Consider the following 24858-nt stretch of genomic DNA (forward strand, 5'->3'; position numbering starts at 1 on the left):
AAAATGGTTTTTACTTGACAACAAAATGATTAAACACGACATTTTGAAATTTTAAATACTTTCATAACATAAAAAGGTTCTACGTTGGCCATACTATATTTGAAAAAAAAACATTTCATTTTATGTTTCTCTTTAAAAACTTGTTTTAGAAGCGAATTCTGCGTGAGAGTATTGTTAAATTTTGCTTTCTAAATGAAAACCATGATTATATTATTTGCATTATTCTATATTTGTCCAACCCAGAACCAACAGTGAGCCAACACTGAACCAACATTTAACCAACGTCGAAACGACTTTGGTAACAAACATGTTAAAAAAGACCTAATATTATTTTTTATGCAAAAATGTATGTCGCTCTCAAGAAAGTAAAACTAGGCCGTAAATCAGGGTGTATGAAAGCAAATATTGTGTTACATCTAAACTGCGATACTAAGTTGGGCCAACGTTGACAAACTAATATATATATATATTTATTTATTAATATAATTTTACTTCTTTCAAAAAAGTATTGTTGGCTCTTTTCTCGAGTTCTGTTAACTGCATGATTAATTGTCATGCAACAAGTATTCGCATTTAATATTTAGAACTTAATAACACAAAATAATTACTATGAATAACCAAATCAAATTTATGATAACAACAGTGTACCTGATTATCTCCCCCTTATGCAGCTTTGTAACTGAGACCACAATACACCTTTCCAAAACAAAATTTGTCTCTCATATAAACTCATTTAAAATAAATGTATACATATTTTCAATGTAAATTCATCTTAAACACAAAACATTGACAGGTATAATCATATGTCTATTCAATGCAAAAAAAATGCAAATTTTCAATAATTAGTATACCAATGCTCATAGTATCTTCTAATTTTATAATAGATTTTCTTGTTTTAATCTTTTAAACTACAATCAGCTTGTCATTGGTATATTCGTACTGTAAAAAATTTATGTGATAAACTGAGGGGAAGTAGGAGTCCTAACTCTATAGGAGTGCACATCATCAGCACTCTGCGGCATGACCAGAAAATTCGTAATAGAAATATATTCTAATATCTTAAGGAATACAATCGTCTGGCCTCATGGTTGGGATAACGTTGAGCTTATGTTGGGCCAACATTGGGGATTCTTTAGGTCAGTGTTGGCATTACGTTGGCCCAACTATTGTTCGCCTCCGTTGGCTCTCTTTGCACTTACAACGTTGGCCCAACGTTATTGACTCCGTTGGCCAACGTTGTCCCAACGTAGGAATGCTGTCTGGGATTACAAATGTATTAAGCTGTTTTATTTAACAAAATGCGTACCATCTTCAATACTAAATGTATAATGTGATATTTTAATAAAATATTTTCTCATTCTGTAGGTACCCTGAACCAGAAAGACACTCGAGATGTAAGTTGAAAGCAAATGTACGGTTAAAACATCAATTTGCTCATCTGAAGTTTATATATTACATTTGTACCTGTTTTTTCATGTTTTGATTAATGGTACATCTTTCCATTGCTTTGGCGCTGTTTTATCGAACTGTATCTATTTTAAATCATCTGCATTATATAGATAGCAGTGTTTTATCGAATGTTCCAAGTGTAATAAATTTCGATAATTCACACTGTGAAATAAATTCGGTAATTTCATTCTTTCTCCCGCCAAAACGTCACAACTTTGATATCAATCCGCCAAACACTGAATTTAAATTTTTTCATATTGAAAATATCGATAAATTATGAAGAAAATCTACATAATAAATAGGATAATCAATTGGTTATCGTGAATAACCAAAATATGATCACTTGTGCCAAGAACGCTTGCGGATTTATACGTGCGCGGAACAAGTGCGACACACTAGTTAAATCTAGGCGTCTTCGGCACTCGTGATAATATTTTGGTTATTCACTCTTTCCAATTAATTATCCTATTATTATCTGTTTTACTTTTGACTTTTTTCGAATGACGTTGATACATATACCGAGGTAATCTTACAAGTATTTGTTTGAACGTGTTGAAGTATTGAAAGAGTGAACGATAAATAAAATCGGTACAGTGACTGATTTGTGTCTTGATTTTATATAAAAAAAAGATCATTTCCTAAAAACCAAACCAAACAAACAAACAATCATTTTCTTAATTTAAATTTAAATAACACAACTTTTAACAAAATTCGAAGGCTTTTCTTTCTTCAATACATAAAGAGGAAAAATAAGCATGGTTTCTCACTTTCAGATTATTTAATGCGTAACTATTCTTCTATCTAGATCTGATTAATTTATTTATTAAAATAAATAAATAAATGAATAAAAAAACTTTTTTGTAGGTTCTACCCCTGTTAACAGAGACTATCATACCCAGTGTTTAGATTCTAGTTCACCTTACTACGAACCAGAGATTGATTTAGATATGGACTGGCTAAACAGATCACAAAGACCAGCTAATAGATTCGCCGGTACGTTATTTTTTAGAAGTAAACTCTCAAATATTTACTATATATATAAACTACTCACACGTTGATGATATTTATATAGTCTCAATTTTACCAATACCTCAAGTATATTCAATAGGATAAAACCATTTACCCTATCTAACGAAACATGAAAATATTTTTTTTGTAAAAACCAGGCTCCGTATCCTAGTGTTATCAATGTTTACATTTGATGGTCATGAGTTACCATAAACAAAACTTATTTAATACAAATATAAACCTCAATTTTAATCTAACATCTCGAACACAGCTGCTAAAACCTATCTTTTAATATTAAAAACTATGTGATGTTGAAAATGACAAAGCAAACAACTCGGAAAAAAATGGTAAAAAGCGCCGATATTCATGACGTCATTCGTCTTGCCACCAATCGCCTCTGACGTTTGTCATGGTAAATAAAAACATAGGTTTGATCTAAAAGGGTATATACACCAAATGATGTATATCAGAATAGTTAATAAACAGCATCTTTATCGAAAGTGAGTATACCTTTTTTCGTTATTTAGCCGGATCGGCAGTTAACCCAAAACGCCATACGTCATGCCAAGTTCCGTCCAACCCCCAAGCTTTCGATATTCGTCTACACTCACCACGGCGGCCAACAAGCAGGACATCTTTGCCTGTCAGCTTTGGTAAATCACACACGGGCTTTAGAGATTTGACCCCAGGAGAACAACGATATTTTGCTAGTATTTCAAAAGTTTATTTAAACACCCAAATGGTTCGTTTAAAACGAAGACAATATATAGACATACTTAACCAGGAGTTAAACAAAGGTAAGCAATATGTTTTGTTAAGTCTCGTTCTAGTTTCATTGTCCTTTCCAGAACATTTCCTATGAAGAATGTATAATCCGAAGACCGGTCTGCATTTTATAGTTTATTTCCGGGATCGTGATACGATGCATTACAAAACAAAATATTTAACATTAAAGTTATTTTTTGTATCATGTTTATCATGTAGATCTAGATATTTTTCATTTTAGCTCACCTGACCGAAAGCCATCACTTGGCATCCATCGTAGTACAAGGCAGGGTCTGTTCGATTGGTCAATCGTTCTCGTCCTGAAATTCTTGAAATATCTACCATTAGATGTCAAACCTTAATCAATCAATTAATCATTTGTTTATACATTTTGTAGTATGTAACCCCAACTATAGTGTTTAATCTTGCTTAATTTGATATATGCTAACATACATATTCAGATGTAGTTAAACTATTTTTCAAAACTCTTTTTCTCTTGCACTATATATTCGACCAATTAGAACAAAACATAGTATGAGTGTTCCTTTGGGTGTTCTGCATAAAACTGAGGTCGGGATTTCGGATCTGTCTAAACACATGACCGCCGTTACTAAAAATATTACATAGGGTCAGATAGAAGTTTTTTTTTGTTGCAAATATCTTTAAACTTATTAGCAAAATTCTGACAGGAATGAAAGTGTTCAGCATGATAAGATCTATCGGTGATTACTGTTGAAGTCCTGTTTTACTTTTTTATCTATATTTAATGTCTTTTTGTTACAAAATCTTCTCCTGTGACTGGTGCGATTTTTACTGCCAATTTTATCAGACCTTATATTTCCTTGTCAGGGTTATACTCAAGGTCGGAATATGAAAGATACAGAGACTACATTGCCCTTGGACGACAACGGCAATACCTTAATATAACAAACAGGGCCACATCAGCCCCCGTTAGGTAAGATACGTGATTTTAATATTTGTCTCATCAGCCCAAATTTAAAGTAAAATATTCTGGTGTTAATGATGTACTGTTTACAATGCAGTACCTTGGAAAATTATGAACAGGGCACATCAACCCGTAGGTTAAGGTGCACAACTTTGATATAGGTCACATCAGCCAAAAAAAGTCGATTATCGTAGTATTATATAATGAAAGGTATATTAGGCTCTACCTTGACATTTTGAACAATGCTATAGATTATTTATGTTTCTTTTTCACTTTGCAGCGGGAGATTTATTATTTGAAATTTTTTCGTGTTTATTCAATATTAAAACATTCAACCAACTGAAATATATTCTAAACATTAAATGAAAAAAGTTCAGTAAACAATTATGAGTATATGAATTATTGTATAACTGTCTTGCGAAAATTGAAATGAAGTAAGAGTAATCAAGGGAACCAAGGTTATAACGGTAATCAAAAGAATGTAATCCAGGGACAAAGACCAGACATGGAAAACAGACATACACAACAAAGAACATAAAGTAACTAAAATCATACATACTAAGTAACAAAAGCAAATGAGCAACTCGGACTCCACTAAAAACTGGAATCATGGACCAAGTGCACCGGTAGGGTAAGCGTTCTCTGCTTTTCTAGAAACCGCCGAGTTGCTCATAAAATGTCAAGTCCGGGGTAGACGAAAGAGGAAAGGAAAACTATGACACGTTGAACAAATCAGTTTGATTATTTCTACCATCTATTCATCGCATTCAGAATATTATATAGTTTTAGAGCCACGAGGTAATTGTTCAAATCATTTAAAATGCGGGAAACTTATTTCCTTCTAAAAACGCAGTCTTGGTTATATATTTAAAAGATTCATCATATCAAATCGCACGAGTACCTTTCAAGTTGGAAGCCTATTAACCTGTTCAATGCCCTTAATCGCGGCTTCGGAAAAAGTATGTGTGTGGCCAATAAACGAAGGAATGGCAGTCGAAATGATCTTATTTGTGATTACGAAATCCATTTTGAAGTAATTTTGTTGGTTTGACAACAATTCTAACACAATTTATCTTGTCTAGGCGGACCACTTTTAGCGACACCGATACAGACAAAAGTTTTACGTCATACAACGATGAAGAAAAGTCATATATGTCTGAAATGGATGCTCAAAAGTCAAATAAAAAATCAACCGAGAAAACACAAACTAAGCGTGCTAAATCGCCCGATAAGCAGCGTCCATCGAGTGTGACGTCATCGACAGCTTCAAGAAAGTCTCTTGGCCAAAATTCACAGATCAAATCTAGATCCTCAAGTGCAAGGTCGACATCGTCGGTCAAATCTGTATCTGCAAAGTCAGAAGTATCAGTTAAATCAAATGCATCTTCAAAATCAAGCGAAAAGCAAGAGGAAAAGAAAGATGAAGAACGTATTACAGAGAAGAAAGAATTTGAACAAGCACCGGACAAGATGGAACCAGAACAAGATCCGGATAAACAGAGCAAGGAACAAACTGAGGAAACTAATTCTTCGAATGGAGATACTGACCATATTGAATCTGTCAAGAAACAAGAAAAAACGTTGACCTTAGACATTGTAAAGACAAAAGAAGAAACGTCTGACTCAGATACAGGTTTACCGTCAGATAAACAATATTCAGCACGGGAAGGTCATGATAGACCAAAATCTAGATTGGGTCATATACCAGGTAGGTCAAGATATCACATGTTTTATCAAACTCAAAAATATTACATCTACTCGGAAAAATAAAAACAGCTGTGCTACAGCACATAGTAAACCCGATCTTCTGTAAGTGCATATATTCCATAACTCTGATACAAACAAATGGATCTTATTTTCATTAAAACTAAACATTGTATTAAAAATATTTTAAGGTTGTTGAATATAACGGCAACTAGCTGTCGGGTGTAACAAATATAAACTCCAACAATCAAGACATTCTCCGTTTGGGAGATGGAATTAATCTTGGTTATAGATAAATAAAAAGCATTGCACCTTTCAAGAATTTGGGTCGAAAAGTTTGAAATATGGTTGTTTTTTATTCGTTCATCCATATAAAAAGGGAAATAACTCTACTTGAACATGTGCAAACAAATTCAAAGTTAGATCTTGTAAGAATTATAGGCAGACAATAACACAGTTGAAAACCTTCTGTTATAAGACTTTTAAATTTTTCCAGCAAATAGTTATTTTTGTTTTAAAGATACCGCCAAATGTGTTGATATACCTTTCCTGTCGAACAGTCATGTTATCTAAAGAAAATGATTTTCGTTCGTATGCAAGGACGTTGAAAAGCCAAAATGTTACATTATCTAAAAGACCTAACTACATACTTCACACTCGCAACAAGTCCCTTTTTTCTGTGATTGATTGATTGATTGTTGGGGTTTAACGCCCTAGCAGCAATATTTCAGCTGTAGTCAGGCGATGAACATAAATGATGATGAAATGAAACAAGGGATAGGACACAAGGATAATAGGGTCGACAAATTTTGATTGCCACTAGAAAAAGGGGGGATGGTTAGAGTCGGGCAATTTAGCCTCCTGTGGCGGAGCGCAAAGGTTCCTACTCCTATCGAATACCACAGCAGGGTTTTTTAACGTGCGAGGAACGTGGCATCTTTCCCAACACGGTGCACCACTATGGTTTGTGGTCAGGTTTTCCGTATTATAGCCTTACAACCCCAGCATGTAACACGCCAGGGGTACCCCACTCCACCACCTTGGGCACATATCCCAGTTGCTCTGTGGGCAGAGCGCCTAGCCCCCGCCTAGTTTCCTGAGCACTATTGTATCTGTCTGTTGTTTTCATGGAAAACCTAGAAGTATCGTCGATTGCATAAAAAAAGTAAATCAAATTAATTTATGTTATGTGAAAGGCCCTTTTTGTTGGTCATTGACAGGAACCCTACTTTTTTGTTTTGAATCGGTGTTTTCTGTGTGTGTCCATTGGTTGTTTTGTATATATTTGTTCCTGTTGCTGACCCTCATGTTTCGCTAACCCGATGTTTCCGTATGTGTATTTTGTTTTGTCAATGTTATTCTTTAAACATTAGAATTGTTTAAAAACAAACATTTGAAAAATTATAAATCGCCATCATCTCAACTAACGTATTTCACCTATTTGGAAACAACTCTTATATGTATTATAATACATTGGAGATCAATTTAGTGCACTTACAATCCTCGCAAACAAAACAAGACAAATATTCATTGCAAAACCTTTAAAACAATTTTAATGATCAGATATACTATACTTTATTGTAATAGGTCGAACCGGAAAAACAGGTAAAATTTCCTCTCATGTTGCATGTTCATAAAGCATCAATTCATGTTGATCATAGACTTTAACTCGTGTTACGAAAAATTTAACCTGGTTTTACATTGTCAAAAAAACGACAACTAATTAGGAGAGTTGTTCAGGGGTGAATGTAGGTCTTTTTGAAATATTGACATGGAAATCTGGTCTTTAGGAATCCAAAATAGGTAGGGTTAATTAATAGTTTTCGGAATCCTGCATGATTGCGAAATATTTGAGATTGAGTTTGAGGTATGCTAGAAATATCCAATGATAATATGCCTACTTAATGATCAGCTGAAATATTATAATATTGACCTTTGGTATAATGTTAAAACAATTAAGTTATTGTGTCTATTTTGTGCCAAGCATCGTATAAGACAAGGTCTAGAATATTGAACGTTTACATGTATTTATGACAAAAATATGGCCAAATAACATACATGTATATAGAAATTCAATTCAATCGTAGTTTTCGTCAGAATCTCACCTTTCACAAATGTAAAATTAGAAGGAAACACATAGATTTTTAGTACTAACGCACATATACATATTTATTTATGTAGATAAAATAAGTATAGGAGAGACAGAGAAGATTGATTGATTGATTGATTGATTATTGGGGTTTAACGCCCGAGCAGCAATATTTCAGCTATATTCAGGCAATGAACATGAAATGGATGATAAAATGATCATGAAATGATGATGATGAAATGTAAAAAGGGATGGGACATAAGGATAAAAAGGTCGACAAATTTTGATTGCCACAAGACAAAGGGGAAGATAGATAAGGTCGGTCAATTTAGCCTCCTGTGGCGGAGCGCATAGGTTCCTACTCCTATCGAATACCACAGCAGGGTTCTTTAACGTGCGAGGAACGTGGCATTTTCCCCATCACGGTGCACAACTATGGTTTGCGGTCAGGTTTTCCGTATTATAGCCTGACAACCCCAGCGTGTAACACGCCAGGAGTACCCCATTCCACCACCTAGGGCACACATCCTAGTTGCTCTGTGGGCAGAGCGCCTAGCCCCCGGCTAGGTTTCTGAGCACTATTTAGTCGCCTTTTACGACAAGCTTAGCGCTGCTGCAGGCCTATTCTTTTTACACCCGGACCTGCACGGGTCGAGACAGAGAAGAAGGGGAGGGTGTAACTTTTCATTGAAAGAGTCACAAACTTATATATAATAATGAAATTTAAATTAAAAATTAAAAAAATAATTTGGGGTATGATAAATAAGCCATACATTTATATCAGTAAGCACATTCGAGAAGAAAAACGTGTACTGATGATGTAGTGCATTCATTTTTTTTCAAATTTATTAGGTACATATTCATTAAAGAACGGAACATCAAAATAGGTATAATCATAGTGCTCCGTTCCATTTCCATACATGTTCCATATATGTTCAGCACAAACCATGTAATTATTTCCACGTTTGAATTCATTGCAAACTGCACCGATATCACGAATCAGAACAAAAAATTTCTTATAATATGTACAATACCGACTAACTTGGAATCCATGCCTGATTGTGTGAAACATATATCTTGGTAACACTTAGTTTATGTGAGACTTGTATGTATATTATTATGTATGTAAAAGTATGATATGGTTATGGGAGGATCACTGTATGGAGGGATAGATCCAGAAAGTTATAAAAGTAAGGTTTCTAATTCAGATATTTATGAAAGGAAGATGGGATTCCAGCCTATCATTTGCACATTCTTACTCATGGAGGTAGACCTAGGGTAAGGGACATAACTCTTGAAATCAGTGATATATTCAGTGATATATGTGACATATTCAAAATTTCACCAAAGCTTTTCTTTGAAACAGAATGACACCAGTCCAGGTTACCTTGATGCTTACATGAGATTGATGTAAAATGGTTAATACAAACGTTTCAAAGAGTTATGTACCTTACCCTAGGTCTATCTCTTTATGTTATATATAAAAGCTTCATAAGTTTGCAATGTATGTGTTAAAGAACGGGGGTTCCCTGTAACCTGCACTAGTATCTTCCAATCACATGTTTTTATACGTCCTGTTCCTTTGTCCTTAACAACGACTAATTCTTGTCAAGTAATATTTTACCAAAATGTTAACCATGTATACTAAGTCTTACCTTTCGAATAATTTATTTACTGGCAACTAACTAATATCAAGTTTTGAGATGTTTACACCTCAATACGCTGTTGTCTTGTAGCCCAGTACAAAACTTATAGTATTACAAGTATGAAATTTTTACAACATAGAAATACATATGGATGAAAAAGAAAAATATGTGCCAGGTGTATTTGATAGTTTATTGCGCATGTAAAATGTTTACTGTATTTTTTCTATGAGAAATATTTAAGTACTCCTCCATCTAAGAATTAGGCAAAATGTGTATAAGGTGTGGCTCATGAAGAAAAATTACACAGATATTTATTGCATCATCAAAATATTTATACCTCATAACTTCAAGAAATTACTGTCAAAGTTTGCGTTTTTTAAGATATTGATAGGTCAAAGTTAGTTAAAATGCACTATGAAAAACTGGCGGGAAAAATTTCCCGAAGTTTTTCCTAATTATAAGCAGTCAAAAAATATCTACGTCACCAATGCTTCGGGAGAAATTTAAATAGCTTAATAGTTGTTTTCTAGATGTATTTGAAATGTTCGAGGCAAAAAAGACCAAATTGAGAAATATGATGTGCCACCCCTTGCCGGATTCTTACACAGAATGGTACTTAACTACAGTGAAACCTGTCTTAAGCGAACTCTTTCTAGATTGAGAGACTTAATTGTTTTGTTAGTACTGGTTCGCACTGGACCAAAAAGTATTGAAACTGGAATGAAGGGACCTTATATGATATCTAGTTTACCAAGAGCGCCAGATTTTTTCCGGGGTCCTGTTAGGATAGATTTTACTATACTACAACATGTGAAAAGCAATTTTCTACACACCTCTTTGCTTTTATCCTTTTGGTTCAAACACTTTACCATAATTTAGTCCATAATTACAATACCTTACATTTGTATTTTTCAGAGGATGACAAATCAACAACCGAAGATGAAACCAAGGATGAAGACAAAAATTTAGATACAGAAATAAAGAAAGAATTCGGTGATGAAGAACAAAACGAAAAAGAGATAAAAGACACTACGCAAGAAAAGACCGAACGCGAACCAGATAAAAAATACAGTGAAACAAAACATTCAAGTGACTCGGATAGTGAAAGTGACAGTGAAGTTGAAAAAATAAAGGATCCCGATAAATTGCCATATTAGTTTTGAAAGATAAATGGCGCAATTATTTAGTTATTTCCCTCCAAAAACTTTGTTCTAGATTAATTTTACACACTGTTTTTATGTTGTATTTTATGAAGAAAAGCTACGCTTTAAAGCTTTTAGTCAGAAACTGTGATAGAAGATTTGGTATTGTTTATGTTTCCAGCTCAGAGAATTTAACTTCTCTATTGCATTTATAAAATACTATTTTACTGTTTTTTTTCACTTAATTTGTTGGTAGGTTTTGTAAAATTAGTGTTATGATTTTAAAAAAGTTTTCAAATTATATGACATTAAGAGAAACCTTTTATAATACTTACAGATATCACCAAAGGGTCTTCAATAAGTGCATACACACTTTCAAGTAAACTCTGAATGACACCGACCAACAAAAGTAATGAAATCCACGGTAACAGATGGACGATACTGCTTCAAAATAAACTAAAAATGCAAATAACAACGCGGACACATTATATCCATATTGACACTATATAGATGTCTCATCAGGTATCATGCTTCAAGCACAGCAGACAACTTGGAAAACCTCCGAAACCGAGAAAATTCGATCACGGCAAAATCCCTTTTTGTGAACATTTATTGGATCTACGTCATGTATTCCTACAAAAACAAAAAAAAAAGCAGCAAAATTTTGTAACACTAACTGCTTTCACTTCGCGAGTGGGCCAACAAACTTGATTCCCGAATCCGTATCTTAGCTACTAAAACATGGGCTGAAATTGTATTTACCTGACATATATACAAGACATGCTATTAAAATACTATTAATCTGTTGAATTAAAAACAATCCAAAGAAATTCCACATGTACACAGCTGACTCTTTATTCCATTATACCTTTAGCAGCATACATATCATATTTAAAAACAAGACTGAATGATTCTGATTTACAAACGCGATTATTGTAGGTCGAGACACTTTTTACAAAGAACATTTCGTTTTGGTTTTTCCATGAACTTCTTGATAGACACTTGTTTAGTTCAGATAGCTGGTTAAGTTACAAAAATCTTTGTTTCACAACACCACTAGGCAGACATTATCCAAAACTCAATCCAACGTAAGAACACAGTTGGCACATTCCCACATTTTCATTCTCCACTACGTAGTAAATGTTTTCTCAATACAGTGCTACACTTAGTGTCTCCTTTCAACTTATTCCAAATAACTACTTGTAATTAAGGTCATTACAGATAAACTTCAATTTGGCTTTGATAATGAACTTTTATCTCGACATTCTCAGAAGAGGAACATTTTGTCTTCATTAAATTGCATATGTATGACGTCGATGTACCTAATGTCTTCTTCTCAATAACTTTTGTATCATACTAGACTTCTTGTTGCTACAAGATTGAATTAATCGCGAAACGTTTTATGGGTCGTCATTATGAACTCGTAGATCGTTTTTGTGTATCTATCTGCACCATGGACCCTTTATTTTTTTTCCTTTCCATGTTCGTCTTCCCCGTACGCGGCATTTTATGAGCAACTCGGCGGATGTTTCTCGAAAAGCAGAGGACGCTTACCCTATCGGTGCATCTAATCTGTGCTCCCAGTCTGTCTTCCCTGTCTAGTCCTTGGAATATTTTCTTTTTTTTTTTGTTAGAATCTTCGTTCCCTTGATTACTCTTGGTGCGACATTTAATTAAGCTGTTCCATCGCCTGGAGCTTTTACGCTTTGCATAAATGCGATCCTCACAATGTAGTCGTACAAATACCACAAGAAAAGAGATGAATATATAGTCCATTGGCTACCATTGACACAGACTGTCTAGTGTTCTAGACTGCAATCTCCTGCACAAAAGGAATATTTGCTAATTCAAAGCTTTACATCTCTGCCACACTCAGTGTTTATAACCCCAACCCTTTATGCCAAATAATACATTACAGCAGAAACATTTAACCTCCTGGCGTCGATTTCACAAAACGTTGCAAGTGTGAAATTGATCGTAAAGTATGACATCACAATGCTATTGTAGTTTGTGACGTCATTACTTACGATCATCTTTACAACCACGACTTTTTGTGAAATTGACGCCTGTATAGCAGAGCATTTAAACTGGTAAAGTGATTGCATAGTCAATTGGAAAGCGATTTTGGGTCTGCAGAGAAGATTACCAAGAACAACGAACAAACAGATGGTCATATCTACAAACGAAAAAAAAAATCAATATTTGTCCAAATATACCATCATTTTATTTCAAAGTCGGTAAAAAAAATAAATTTTTATATGATTATTATATGGTATCTGAATATCACCGCTTCAGAGTTAAATCCTTCGATAGTAGTTCAAAGCTGCACGTGGGGGGGGGGTGTGCAGGGGGTTAAGGGACTTAATCGAAATAGTGCCAGGGGTTCACAACCCACCATTCCATGGAAGAAAGGTATAGTTCAATTTATAGTGAAGTGCCAGTCGACTGAAAGTTTAATTTTTGAACTAGGAAAACGGGTGGATCCCACTTTGACCCAATTTTAAGGGTCTAATTTGAAAAAAAGAGACAGGAAGCTATGGGGTATAGCGTTAGAGAAGACATGGACGTATTATTCTGCGGCTAAAATGTAGTTTTAGTGCCAATTAACATGAAAGCGACTGAAAGTTTCCGGACTCTGAATGGGTAAGGGGGAACACTTGGACTCCCTTACCAGCTTTATAACTGAAACTTGTCGAGATATGACATGATATGGCAACAGCTAAACCAGTATTTTGGGATTCAACGTGAAACGTTATAAACGCAAAGCAAAATTGATTAAAATACTATTGTTTAAAGAAACTTGCCTAAACCCAATTGTTCCTGTTGCGAGCATCGTTACCTCTTATTATATAACTTCATTAATACAGTTCGTGTTATCCGAATTTGTAAAATCCGATACAAAAATTGGACATAAAAGTCGTACTTTCTAGCATCATTAATGATTGAAGTATGATCTTATCTCAGACTGGTCTGAACGAGTTTAATAACGACCGTTATTCTGGGTTTAAAGCAAAGTCTTGGAGAGTAGTTAGATTTTGAGCTCGCATATTCACATTCATGTTTTTTGCATGTCATGGAATCTCTCATGATATGGTTGATTGATTGATTATTGGGGTTTAACGCCTGAGCAGCAATATTTCAGCTATATTCATGCGATGAACATGAAATGGATGATAAAAAAAAACATAAAATGATGAAATGAAATGAAAAAAAGGATGGGAAACAAAAATAATAGGGTCGACAAATTTTTATTGCCACTAGAAAAAGGGAGGTATAGGTAGGGTCGGGCAATATACCCTCCTGTGGCGATCCACAAAGGTTCCTACTACTATCGAATACCACAGCAAGGTTCTTTAACGTGCGAGGAACGTGGCCAACACGGTGCACCACTGTGGTTTGCGGTCAGAATTTCCGTATTATAGACTGACAACCCCAGCATGTAACATGCCGGGAGAACCCCATCCCACCACCTGGGGCACACATCCTAGTTGCTCTGTGGGCAGAGCGCCCTAGCCTCCGGTTAGGGATCTGAGCACTATTTAGCTCAGCGCTGCTGCAGGCCTATCCTTTTGACACCCGGACCAGCACGGGGATTCAGGATATGGGATCTTTCAGGAAAGTATGCAATCAGTTCTACAATAATACTATGAATTTTATACTATATTTCTTTAGTCTAATTCTGAAGTCTTCAATAGTATTCGAGACAGTAGAATCTCAGAAAGTGGTGCTGTATGCACGTTTATCAAAAGTATTAGACTTTAGCATTTTTCACAGGATAGATCAAAACCGGCGTTCTTTGCCATTTCAATCAATACAGGAGTAAATCGAATAGATGAGTTTAAAGAAATCCCTGACACATTAGAAATTACAGAAATCCAGAGCGATGCATCGAAGAAAACTACCAGTACCATACTTGTCTGCAAGTTTGAATCATCTTTGTTCGATGCTCTTTAATCAAACTATTGAAGATGAGAAATGCGTGAAGTATTGCGAATCATTAGACGGGGGATGGAATAAAGAGGCAGTAGAAGATGGTACAAGGTACAAGTACATGATATTTTTTTTAAATGTTAATAACAAGAAGGTATGCAGGAGCAGCGTCTTTCCCTTAAAGTTTATGGATAGATGTATGCAGATTGGAATTACAATAAATGTCATAAGCCTAATTTTAAAATATATGTATTAAAATAAGAATTGGTAAAATTATCAATGTAGAGCAAGAAAATAGAAATTCACAACATGAACTTTCATATTTTGAGATAAAAGAAAGGCCTACGTATACTTCTGAAATAGATGCAAAAGAAACAGTTAATTGATTAATAATTCCTGATACTTACTAACCACCGAAACAAACTCCGATCAAGTTTACAAAGAAAAGATGACAGTGTTACTGGAGACCACATGTGTCAGTAAGTTTAGAAATCAATTGCACGCAGTATACATGTGTGGGTTTTTTTTGTCTGGTGAAGCTAACACATAAAGCTTAGTATTGCAATCGTACAAACTTTTTGAAAGTGGTATAAAAATCATTTATTTGTAACATGCCATGTAAAGCATTGGTGCCGTTATGAATAACACTTGTGCTGACTGATCGTTACGATTTTACCGAAAGTATTGTTTTGACAAAACCAACCTCTAATCGTGTCCTTGTTATACATATCCACGTATGCTATAAATTCTGTATCATAATATGAAGATTTTACATAAAATAGTTGGCTTCTAACCGATATTCAAAACAGGAAAAAGAAAATGATTTGTGGGTATAATTAAAAAAGACACGAATGGATTCATTGATTGTTGGTTTTAAAGCCCAAGCAGCAATAGTTCAGCAATATCCGGGCGATGTACATGTAATGGAAGATATAATGAACATGAAATGATGATGAAATGAAAAAGGGGATATGACACAAGGACAACAAGGTCGACGAGGTTTGATTGCCACAGGAGAGGTGGGTAAAGTTGCGCTATTTAGCCTCGTGTGGCAAAGCCAAGGGTCTTTCTCCTGTCGAATCCCAGAGCGCGATCCTTTAACGTGCGAGGAACGTGGCATTTTTCCCAACACATTGCACCACTTCAGTTTGCGGTTAGATTTTTTATTGTATTATGGCCTGACGACCCAAGCATGAAGCATGCCAGGGGTACTACCTTCCACCACCCGGTGCAACCAACCCAGATGCTCTGAGAGGAGGGCGCCCTATCCCCTGGCTAGGGTTCTGAGCATTATTTAGTCGTCTTTTACGACAAGATTAGCGCTGATTCTGGCCTATTCTTTTGACACCCAGATCTGCACGGGGTTTCACGAATGGAAGATAGAAAATTCATACAAATGGCACAAATTTCATGACCCCGTACTATATTAGTGATAGCGTTTCGTTTCTGTTTTTCTTTTCTACCTAAGACCTTAAACATCAGTGACATATAGAATTTAAAATCAACAGGATAAACCAGTGCTAGAAGTTCGATGATAATCTATATCAATTCTTTTTGCCAAAATGTCCAATAGGTCAGTCGACATCAAATATTTCACACGTACACTTCTACCACACTAGATCCTCCATATATATTACAAAGGCAAAAACAACTAGAAACAGTATTTGATCAACTTTGTGTCAAAAGATTAAACGTTGATTTCTCATGAGTGCAAAGATTTTAATTAATGATATGAAACTGTAAGACTTGTTGATGATTTCAACAACAAAGTCAACTTAGATTTTCTGATACTATATTCCTTTCCATAACCTTTTCAAAATTTAAAATCTAGGAAAGAAATCGTTTGCACAATCAAATTAAACCACAGGAGAAATACTTGGATCGATAATGCCCATAATGCACAAGACGCCATCCTTGCCTTCACGCACTAATCATTCTAATGGAAGCTCTCTTGGTTATGACCGCAGCTAAAATTTGAAGTCGCACTAGAATTTAGGTTAGTAACAATAATGCAATTCAATTCAGGACAAAATCTATCCTCCGAACATTGGCTTATACTATCGATTTGTGCGTAATGTTTTTCGCATGAAATCTGCATAAATTATATACTGAAAAACAAGTCCTTCCTTTTTTATTTGGTGAACTTAGTGATAGTGTGTTGTGTTTCGTATTTTTAAATTATTTAATCAATTGGATCATTTCGTTCTGCTACAATGGATAGCTTGGAAAGCTTTGGTGAAATTGAATATGGTACAAAAATATCACTGGTTTAAAGAGTTATGTCTCTTAATCTATGTCTACCTCTTTAATATCAAACATCTCAAAAAATCGATTCATTACCTCATATTATAATTCGATGTTCTGGCGTATTTTGTGTTCGAGAATAATGGCACAAGAGATCATAGCATGGAAAGTAAATCGATCCTGGTAACATCTCACCTTTACCATAACATTGTTAGTCTTCAACATTTTCTGTTTAAAGAGTACTTCATTTTGTAACCCTCCCTCCCGATTTTCTGTATCCAACCCACCGTTTCATAAAATAACTCTACGTTTTATTGACTAAGTTATATCTAGATCAAGGTTATTCATTTGCTTTTGTTACTTTGTATATGTGGTTTTGGTTGCTTTATGTTCATTGTTTTTCTTGTCTGGTCTTTGTCCCTGGATTGCATTCTTTTGATTACCGCTATAGCCTTGGTTCCCTTGATTACTCTTTAAAAGGGTGAATCAACAAGGTTGTTATAAATGCCTTTGAACATGTCCCAAAAGGAATAAACAAGTATATCAGCAAAATATATCGTCCCAGCTTTTTAAGTCGCTAATATGGTCAGCGACATTTTGTACTCGTAATTTCAGTATTTTACATTCGCATATGATTTGCGTAATTATACATAACTACTTCATATTAAGCTGCTGATAGTTGCAATACTAACCGTCATACATTTAGCTTCATAGTTCTATCTTCATTCGAGATCAAAATATACCTCTTAAATACCATACCATACACATGTGTTCTACGTGTGTGTTTTTGTTTGTATGAGAACAGGAAGTTGACATTAAAAGATGAAATGCTCGGTTAGCATTGAACATTACACGGTTTCCGATTCAAACACAGGGGCTCATTACAATTGACTACATGCATTAGGGCTCCAGTATATATGTATAGCCATTGCCAGTTGTTTAATCTGGTTCCATGGTCAATATCATAAGCCACCCAAAGATTGATAAAAATTTGAGAGAAACTTGTCGAACAAAAATAGTACCCGCTATTCCTGGTAATCAGTTATTTTGATCGAAAACCATTCGGGTTACGAAAGACTAATCTTATCAAGAGAGCCAAAATTCTAGTGAAAGTCACTCGATTTTTGAGAAAAACGCTAAAAGCAAGCCAAAATCAGTGGCAAAGAATATTTAACGATTAGCGACTTAGAAGATTTCAGTCAACTGGGATAAACAGGTGTATGATCAGGTACGTGACATTGCAATGGGAACCAAGGTAAATTGATTCGATTACTGTCAGGCATTTATAAATGATACGTAAATTATAGAAACAATTCTGATATTTTAATGTTCGGAGACGTATTTTCAAATAACTATTAATGTTCTTAACATTTGAACCGATATCCTTTCTTTGTTTTTATAAAACTGGTTCCACCAGATTCGATGTAACTGGCGGATCTGACAATAATTAATCGTCAAGAATATCTATTAATTCACATATTCTCTCTATTAATACTTTCGTCACTCTGGAAACCAGTTTCAACCAGAGTCGACGTAAATTGCGAATATTTATTCGTCTTAATCGAACTTACAACAACCAAAATTTTTTAATCGAAAAATGATGAATGGAATTGTAAACGAGCCTGTCTTATATTACTAGTAATTGATTAAGATATTACATACGATAAGTAGTGATAAATGTTGATCTTGAACTTGCTACGAGTTCAACACAAAGTTCAAGATTTCATAAAGTAATCACGTGGTACTTCACGTTTTACTCATTTAATTTTAGTATATGTACAAGATATACTTAGCAGTTCGTACGGTTCAAGATTTTTCAAAAATTCCAATCGACCATCCTTAACCTTGTGTAACGTGTAACGGCGAGCGGTCAAAAAGGTTCGTTTCAAGAATAACTCCGGATTCCCGTTTCTAAACTATTTGTCACTATGAATTCAAAAATATGGTAGTTAGAAAATAACACAATGCACTTGAATTTATACACAACAAAAATCACTTTGAAAGTGCATGTATTCCTCAGTATATAAACAAAAAATGTGCACACTGCTACATTTACTTATTCTAGTAGGTTTGGTCTTACATAAGAATCTGATTAATAAATAGTCGAAATGAACACTGTCCAAATGAACTAAACACAGAAATAATAGAATGAACTATCAAACGACACTTCGGAATATCACTGTTTTATTGATTGTCTGAATCACTAATAAAAAAAATCACATTAACTAATCCTATTGTTAAGAATTTCCTATTTAAACACAATACTGTTAATTTCACTAGTCAAGATCCTTGCTGAAAACGCACAATCCAACGGCAGTAGTTCTTTTTGCTAAGCCAGTGGTCACATACTAAAACACAATTAAACACGATGTTATCGGAATGGTCAGTATTCCAAACGCACTGTAAATTATTAAAATATCCAATGAATATATTTATACTTTATTATATACACGGCACTGTCAATTTGCTACCTGCAATTTGACCACTAGTCCATAGTAAGGAATATACACTTATGTAAAATATATATCACAAAATAATCCAAGTTCACGAATATCCAGTACACACGCAAATTGCACAATGCTAATAACACTTCACTTATTCCTTGATATATTTGGATCCCGGAATTACAGAATTATAAAAATAATTCACTATCACATGGAATCACTATATTGAATCCAAAGGAACACAGTAAAACACTTACCAAGCAATATTTCGTAGAAATTAATCCTACAATGGCCACACAATACTGACGACGAACTGGCTTTCTGAGCTGCCTTACATACTACCTGTTTGGAAGAGTCCAAATTCAGATTTTAGGTTAGAGCGGAAGTAAATATTGGATTGTCCATTTCAATTAATAGGGGTGTTCTATCAGAATATCTGTTTCTTTTCCATGACAATATTTTCCCCTAGGGTAAATTTCGTCACATTACACACGCCTCAATTTTCATTCGCCCTCGAATGATCCTTTGCAGCCGCAACTGTAACCAATAACATCAGCTCAGCTACCACGTGTACTGCGGAGCCATACTCATTCCACATTCAAGCCTTGAAGCTTCTCATCTGTGGCTACTCAGGGACTACCTCATATACAGCAACTCTTTTACAGTCGCCCGCCATCTCTAGCTACATAACCTCGTATGCTAGGGTCTTCATATGGACATCTACTTCTGTCCAATCTAATGCAGTTTGGATCCAAATTGGCTACAGTTTACATTATTTCACACATCACTATTCAGAAAACACTTCCCCAATATTTTACTTCCCACAACCTTCTATTGATATTTGGTACCTGTATTGTCAGATGTTTGTTATTCTACATTAATCTATTTATTTCCTGATGAAAATTTTATACTGAGGATAAGCAACTGGAACTGATATTTAATTTACTTTTAGACCATATAAAACCTGCCGAAATTAAAAAAATAGTTTTGATTGTTACTAGTGAAATTTATGCCAAAACCATTAAGAAAGAATTTTGCCTAGCAACCGGCCACTTGCGGACCACTCAAAAGAGTTTGTTGACCTAGGGATCTTTAACGTGCAAAAGTCGTGACGGTTCTTAAACACGGAGCACAGGTTTTACGTCTCATTCGAAGGACAAATACAAATACATAAATAACACACATTTGTTATCAAGTGAACTTCCTATTACTTTATTACAACAAAAAAAAACCTTATAATATTCAAATGCATAAAAGCAATGTTCTTTTGTTCTTGGGATCACTGAGTTGTCTTCGGAACTTTCTTCTCTATCACTTTTATCTTTTTGCCCTCCTTCTTGTAGGTGGTGATGATCTTAATATACTTGGTGACCATTTGAGGCTCCTGATGATTATTGGTATTTTCCTCTACTTTTCGAATTCTGGTCACAGTTTTAGGAGGGGATCTAGGGGTGTTTACTTGTTGAGAACGTAAGGTCTTGGATAATTTTTGCCTTAGATCTTGTAGTCGTCGTCTTGGTGCAAATACTGGAAGAGGTCTTGTTCTTCAAGAGGAAATGTTCCAATCTCAACTTCACTGTTTTCTCTCTCACTATCTACTTTTTCATCTGTTCTTCAACAGGTATTTGATGAACACATTCGCTTTCTGTTTTACTATTTGGTTCATCTTATAAAAGATCTTCAGTTTTACCTTCTAGAACTTTCTAGTTTTTTTTGCGCATGCGATCCACGTGAATGATTTGTGATCTTCCTTTGTTCCCAGTCCACCCGATATGTAACATCTGTGCACTTCTCAAGTACTGCGAAAGGTCCTCTCCAATACGAAACTAGTTTTGATGACTGTCCTGATTTCTTTACGGGAAAATACACATACGCTTTATCACCTACTCAAAAATTTTGCCATGAAAGCTTAAGATCATGGTAACGCTTCTGCCTTAGCATCGCCTTTCAAATCCCAAACCCATTGATTCCTGGACGGAGTTTTGACATGTGCTGGAATTTCATACATTATGTCCAGCGGAGTGGATACTTCCCTACATAGCATTAAATAGTTTGGTGTGAACCCCGTTGTTTCATTCTCGGCACTTCGGTAAGCCATCATCACATATGGAAGTTGTTTGTAGGAGTGTATGTAGGAGGGTACACCAAATCTAGCTATGACTTCCTCTACTATCATTGTTGCTACTGGTTCTGCTTCCATATTCGGCATAGCAAAGCTTTCAGTCCATTTAGAAAAATAGTCTGATACTACCAGGATATACTTGCTACCACTTTGTGTCTCAGGCAGTTCACCTAATATGTCAGTAGCTATCCGTTCCATAGGAAAATTGCTTTGCACTAGATTCATCGGAGCCTTTTAAGTGGGGCTTTTTTTCTGTTACAAAAATCACAACCTGCAATGTATCTTCGGATGTCAGATTGTAAGCCAGACCAGTAATATTTTTGTCTGATCTTTTTCGTACTCCTAAGTGTGCCGACGTCTTGCTGTCATGACATTGAAAAAACACATTCCTTCTTTCAGAGAAGGGCACTATTGCTTGCAGTCGATTCTTTGATGAGTTTTGAGACTCAAACCTTCTATATAGCACCCCGTCTATCACCTCTAATATGTCCCATTGTGACCACAAACACCGTGACACTAAATTCTTTCCAGAAATGTCATTGAATGTTGGCTTTGTATTATCAACGAACTTTTTCTTCATGAAATTAATACTTTCGTCTTTGTCTTGTAATTCCCGAAGTGAGATCTGCTTGTCATTGGAGAGATTATTAGAAAAACTATCTGTACAAACCTTTCGTACTGATGTCATACTATTTTGTGGTGTTTTCTCCCAATTACTGGAATAGCCACACTGTCGACATGGCAAACGACTTAATGCATCCGCATTGCTGTGCTTGTAGCCTGGCATATGAACTATTTCCATATTGAATTCACTCAACACCTCAAGCCACCGAGCAAGTTGTCCTTCGGGATTTTTGAAATGCATTAACCAGCGAAGGGACCCGTGGTCAGTTCGGATTGTAAATTTTCTTCCATACAGATAGTGTTTGTAATGTTTAAGGAAATGGACAACCGCTAATAGTTCTTTCCTCGTCACGCAGTAATTTCTTTCTGGTTTGCTCAATGTACGACTTGCATACCCGATAACTACTTCTTTGCCATCTTGATCAATCTGAGATAGAACTGCACCAATTGCTTCATTGCTTGCATCAGTGGCTAGAATAAAGTCTCGGGAAAAATCTGGATAAGCCAGGATTGGGGCACAAGTAAGGTGTTGTTTTAAAAATTCAAATTTAGACATCCCTGTGTCCAAACATATGCTCTGCCTTTCTCCGTCAGACGATAAAAACATTTAGCTTTTGCCGAAAAGTCCTTGATATAGCGACGGTAGTAGCCACATAGACCAAGGAAAGAACGAAGTTCAGTTACAGTTGTAGGGGTTGGCCAGCTTTTGATCACTTCTACCTTGGATGGATCAGTAGCGACGCCTACCTCGGAGATAACATGTCCCAAATACTGAACTTCTTTGGAACAGAGGCAACACTTTTTCGCGTTTAGTTTTAAACCAGCGTCTTTTAGACGCGAAAACACTTTTTCTAAATTTTGCATCATGTCGGCAAAAGTTTTCCCCATCACGATTACATCGTCTAAATATATTAAACATATATCCCATTGTAGAACAGCCAGTACAGTTTCCATTATACTCGGCGTCACATAAATTACATACTGTTAAAATTTGAATAAAAATATTTTCTACGACTTTATTGACACCTACCGTCGTTTAAATTGTCTTAAATGACTTGCTCATTCGTTTAGCCAAACGGCTTCTTCCTAAACATTGAATCGTTCAATTCCGGTCAGATTTTAATTCTCGGTGCCAATATTTACATTGTAAAAAGTCGGCCATGGTTACAGTGATCGGGTTGCTAGAAGATGTTGTTTACGTTGAAATGGTTTGTCCAAAAACCGAAGAACCCAGAATGCATTTCGGCGCGTTATTTCGGATATCTCGGATTTATTTTACGCGAACAACGTACAATACCGAGAAGTTGATCAAGCAGACGATTGTCACCGGAGTTCGACGGGAACTTACAAACTTCGTTTGTAAACAAATCGTCCCGTAGAAACCAACATGGCGGATATTAGTATGGGATTTTCCCGTAAGGATTTGTTACGCATGATTTAAGCTAATAAGCGACTCGTTGGTACTAACACGTCATGCATATATGCGAACTATCTTCATATTAAATAAAAGAGAGACAACTCTAGCGGTAAGTCCCGACGGTTTAAAAAATAGAGCTTCAATTCGAAAATGTGTTGTATGTGACGTCGAGTATAGTCTTTCAAATGTGCTGGGGGCACAACACAGGCGAAAGGGCATAGTTGTGAATTGAAGTAACCCACGTCTGGTCCCGAAAGCAGTTTTATATCGATCCTCTGGGCTTAATTCCACTTGCCAATATCCCGAACAAAGATTTAAGGTAGAGAACCATGCATTGCCTGAAAGCTACTCTAACGAATCGTCAATTCGAGGCAGTGGATATGCGTCCTTCACAGTTACTTTGTTAAGACGCCTATAATCAACACAAAATCTCAGAGAACCGTCCTTTTTCTTCACTAACACAACACCTGACGCCCAAGGACTATTCGAAGGCTCTATTACATCTTTCTCTAAGATTTCATCAATATGTTTGTCAATTTCGTGTCTGAGATGTATAGGGGTACGTCTAGGTGGTTCTTTGAATGGAGGTGCATTACCTGTATTTATATTGTGTTTCACAATGCTGGTTCGACCTAAATCTTTGTCTTTCAGCGAACGAACCCTCGTATTTGATAAGTAATTGACGAGGTTCAAGTTTTTGACTCTCATTTAGATTATTACTTGACCTGTCTAGAAGGTCTCGTAAATCTGGTCTGAGGGGTTTTTTTCTATTAGAAATACTACGGCTAATTTCACATGCAGAGACACTCTGTATTTTACACACTGTCCCCAAACTAGTTCCTTTATGAACGACTCGCACTTCTGGTGTCACATTCATCAGTCTAACAGGCACTGTATCACTTGTTTTCACTACTGCCCGAGCAGTTAATAGAGAGTTCGCTTCACTTCTCTCTTCAATAGGTTCAATTATCCCCTCGTACGATTTCACGTCCTCTCCTTTGGGTGAACAAACCTCTCCTGGAATAATAATCTCAGTCATTGCCGGAAGACTCACAGTCTCACTAGCAACTACTCTATAGCATCCAAGGGGACCTTCAAAATGCACTTCATATGAATTTTTCCCTACTATTAATCGTTTCGACACTATATCAATAATACAATCATCTCTTTCAGAAAGTCAAGCCCAAGAATTCCTTCAGCTCGCACATTTGCCACAATTGCCTCAACAAGAAAAGATTTTTCACTTATTCTGATATCAAACCTACCCTTTCCATATACTGATAAATATCCGCCGTCGGCAGAAGTAATTTGTTGAGAATACTTCTCTA

The 24858-nt window shown here is 35.6% G+C and overlaps 1 protein-coding gene across 5 annotated transcripts in view; it reads left to right on the forward strand.

Annotated features, from left to right (window-relative positions):
* The window catches only part of LOC148606488 (uncharacterized), a 37815-nt gene extending 26834 nt beyond the window's left edge, over positions 1-10981 (forward strand). For 4 of the 5 annotated variants that reach the window (XM_088543692.1, XM_088543693.1, XM_088543690.1 and 1 more), the window contains 7 exons: positions 1366-1394; positions 2314-2442; positions 2985-3254; positions 4072-4177; positions 5251-5876; positions 7460-7477; positions 10523-10981. In XM_088543692.1, coding sequence (XP_088399818.1) covers positions 1366-1394; positions 2314-2442; positions 2985-3254; positions 4072-4177; positions 5251-5876; positions 7460-7477; positions 10523-10764 — 1420 coding nt within the window. In that variant the 3' untranslated portion in view covers positions 10765-10981. The remainder of the gene's footprint in view (positions 1-1365; positions 1395-2313; positions 2443-2984; positions 3255-4071; positions 4178-5250; positions 5877-7459; positions 7478-10522) is intronic. The other variant, XM_088543691.1, reaches the window with a different exon arrangement.
* The last annotated feature ends 13877 nt before the right edge of the window (positions 10982-24858 follow it).

Source organism: Perna viridis, chromosome 9, assembly GCF_037379345.1.
Source record: "Perna viridis isolate PV_CMFRI_1.1 ecotype Kerala chromosome 9, ASM3737934v1, whole genome shotgun sequence".
NCBI lineage: Eukaryota > Metazoa > Mollusca > Bivalvia > Mytilida > Mytilidae > Perna > Perna viridis.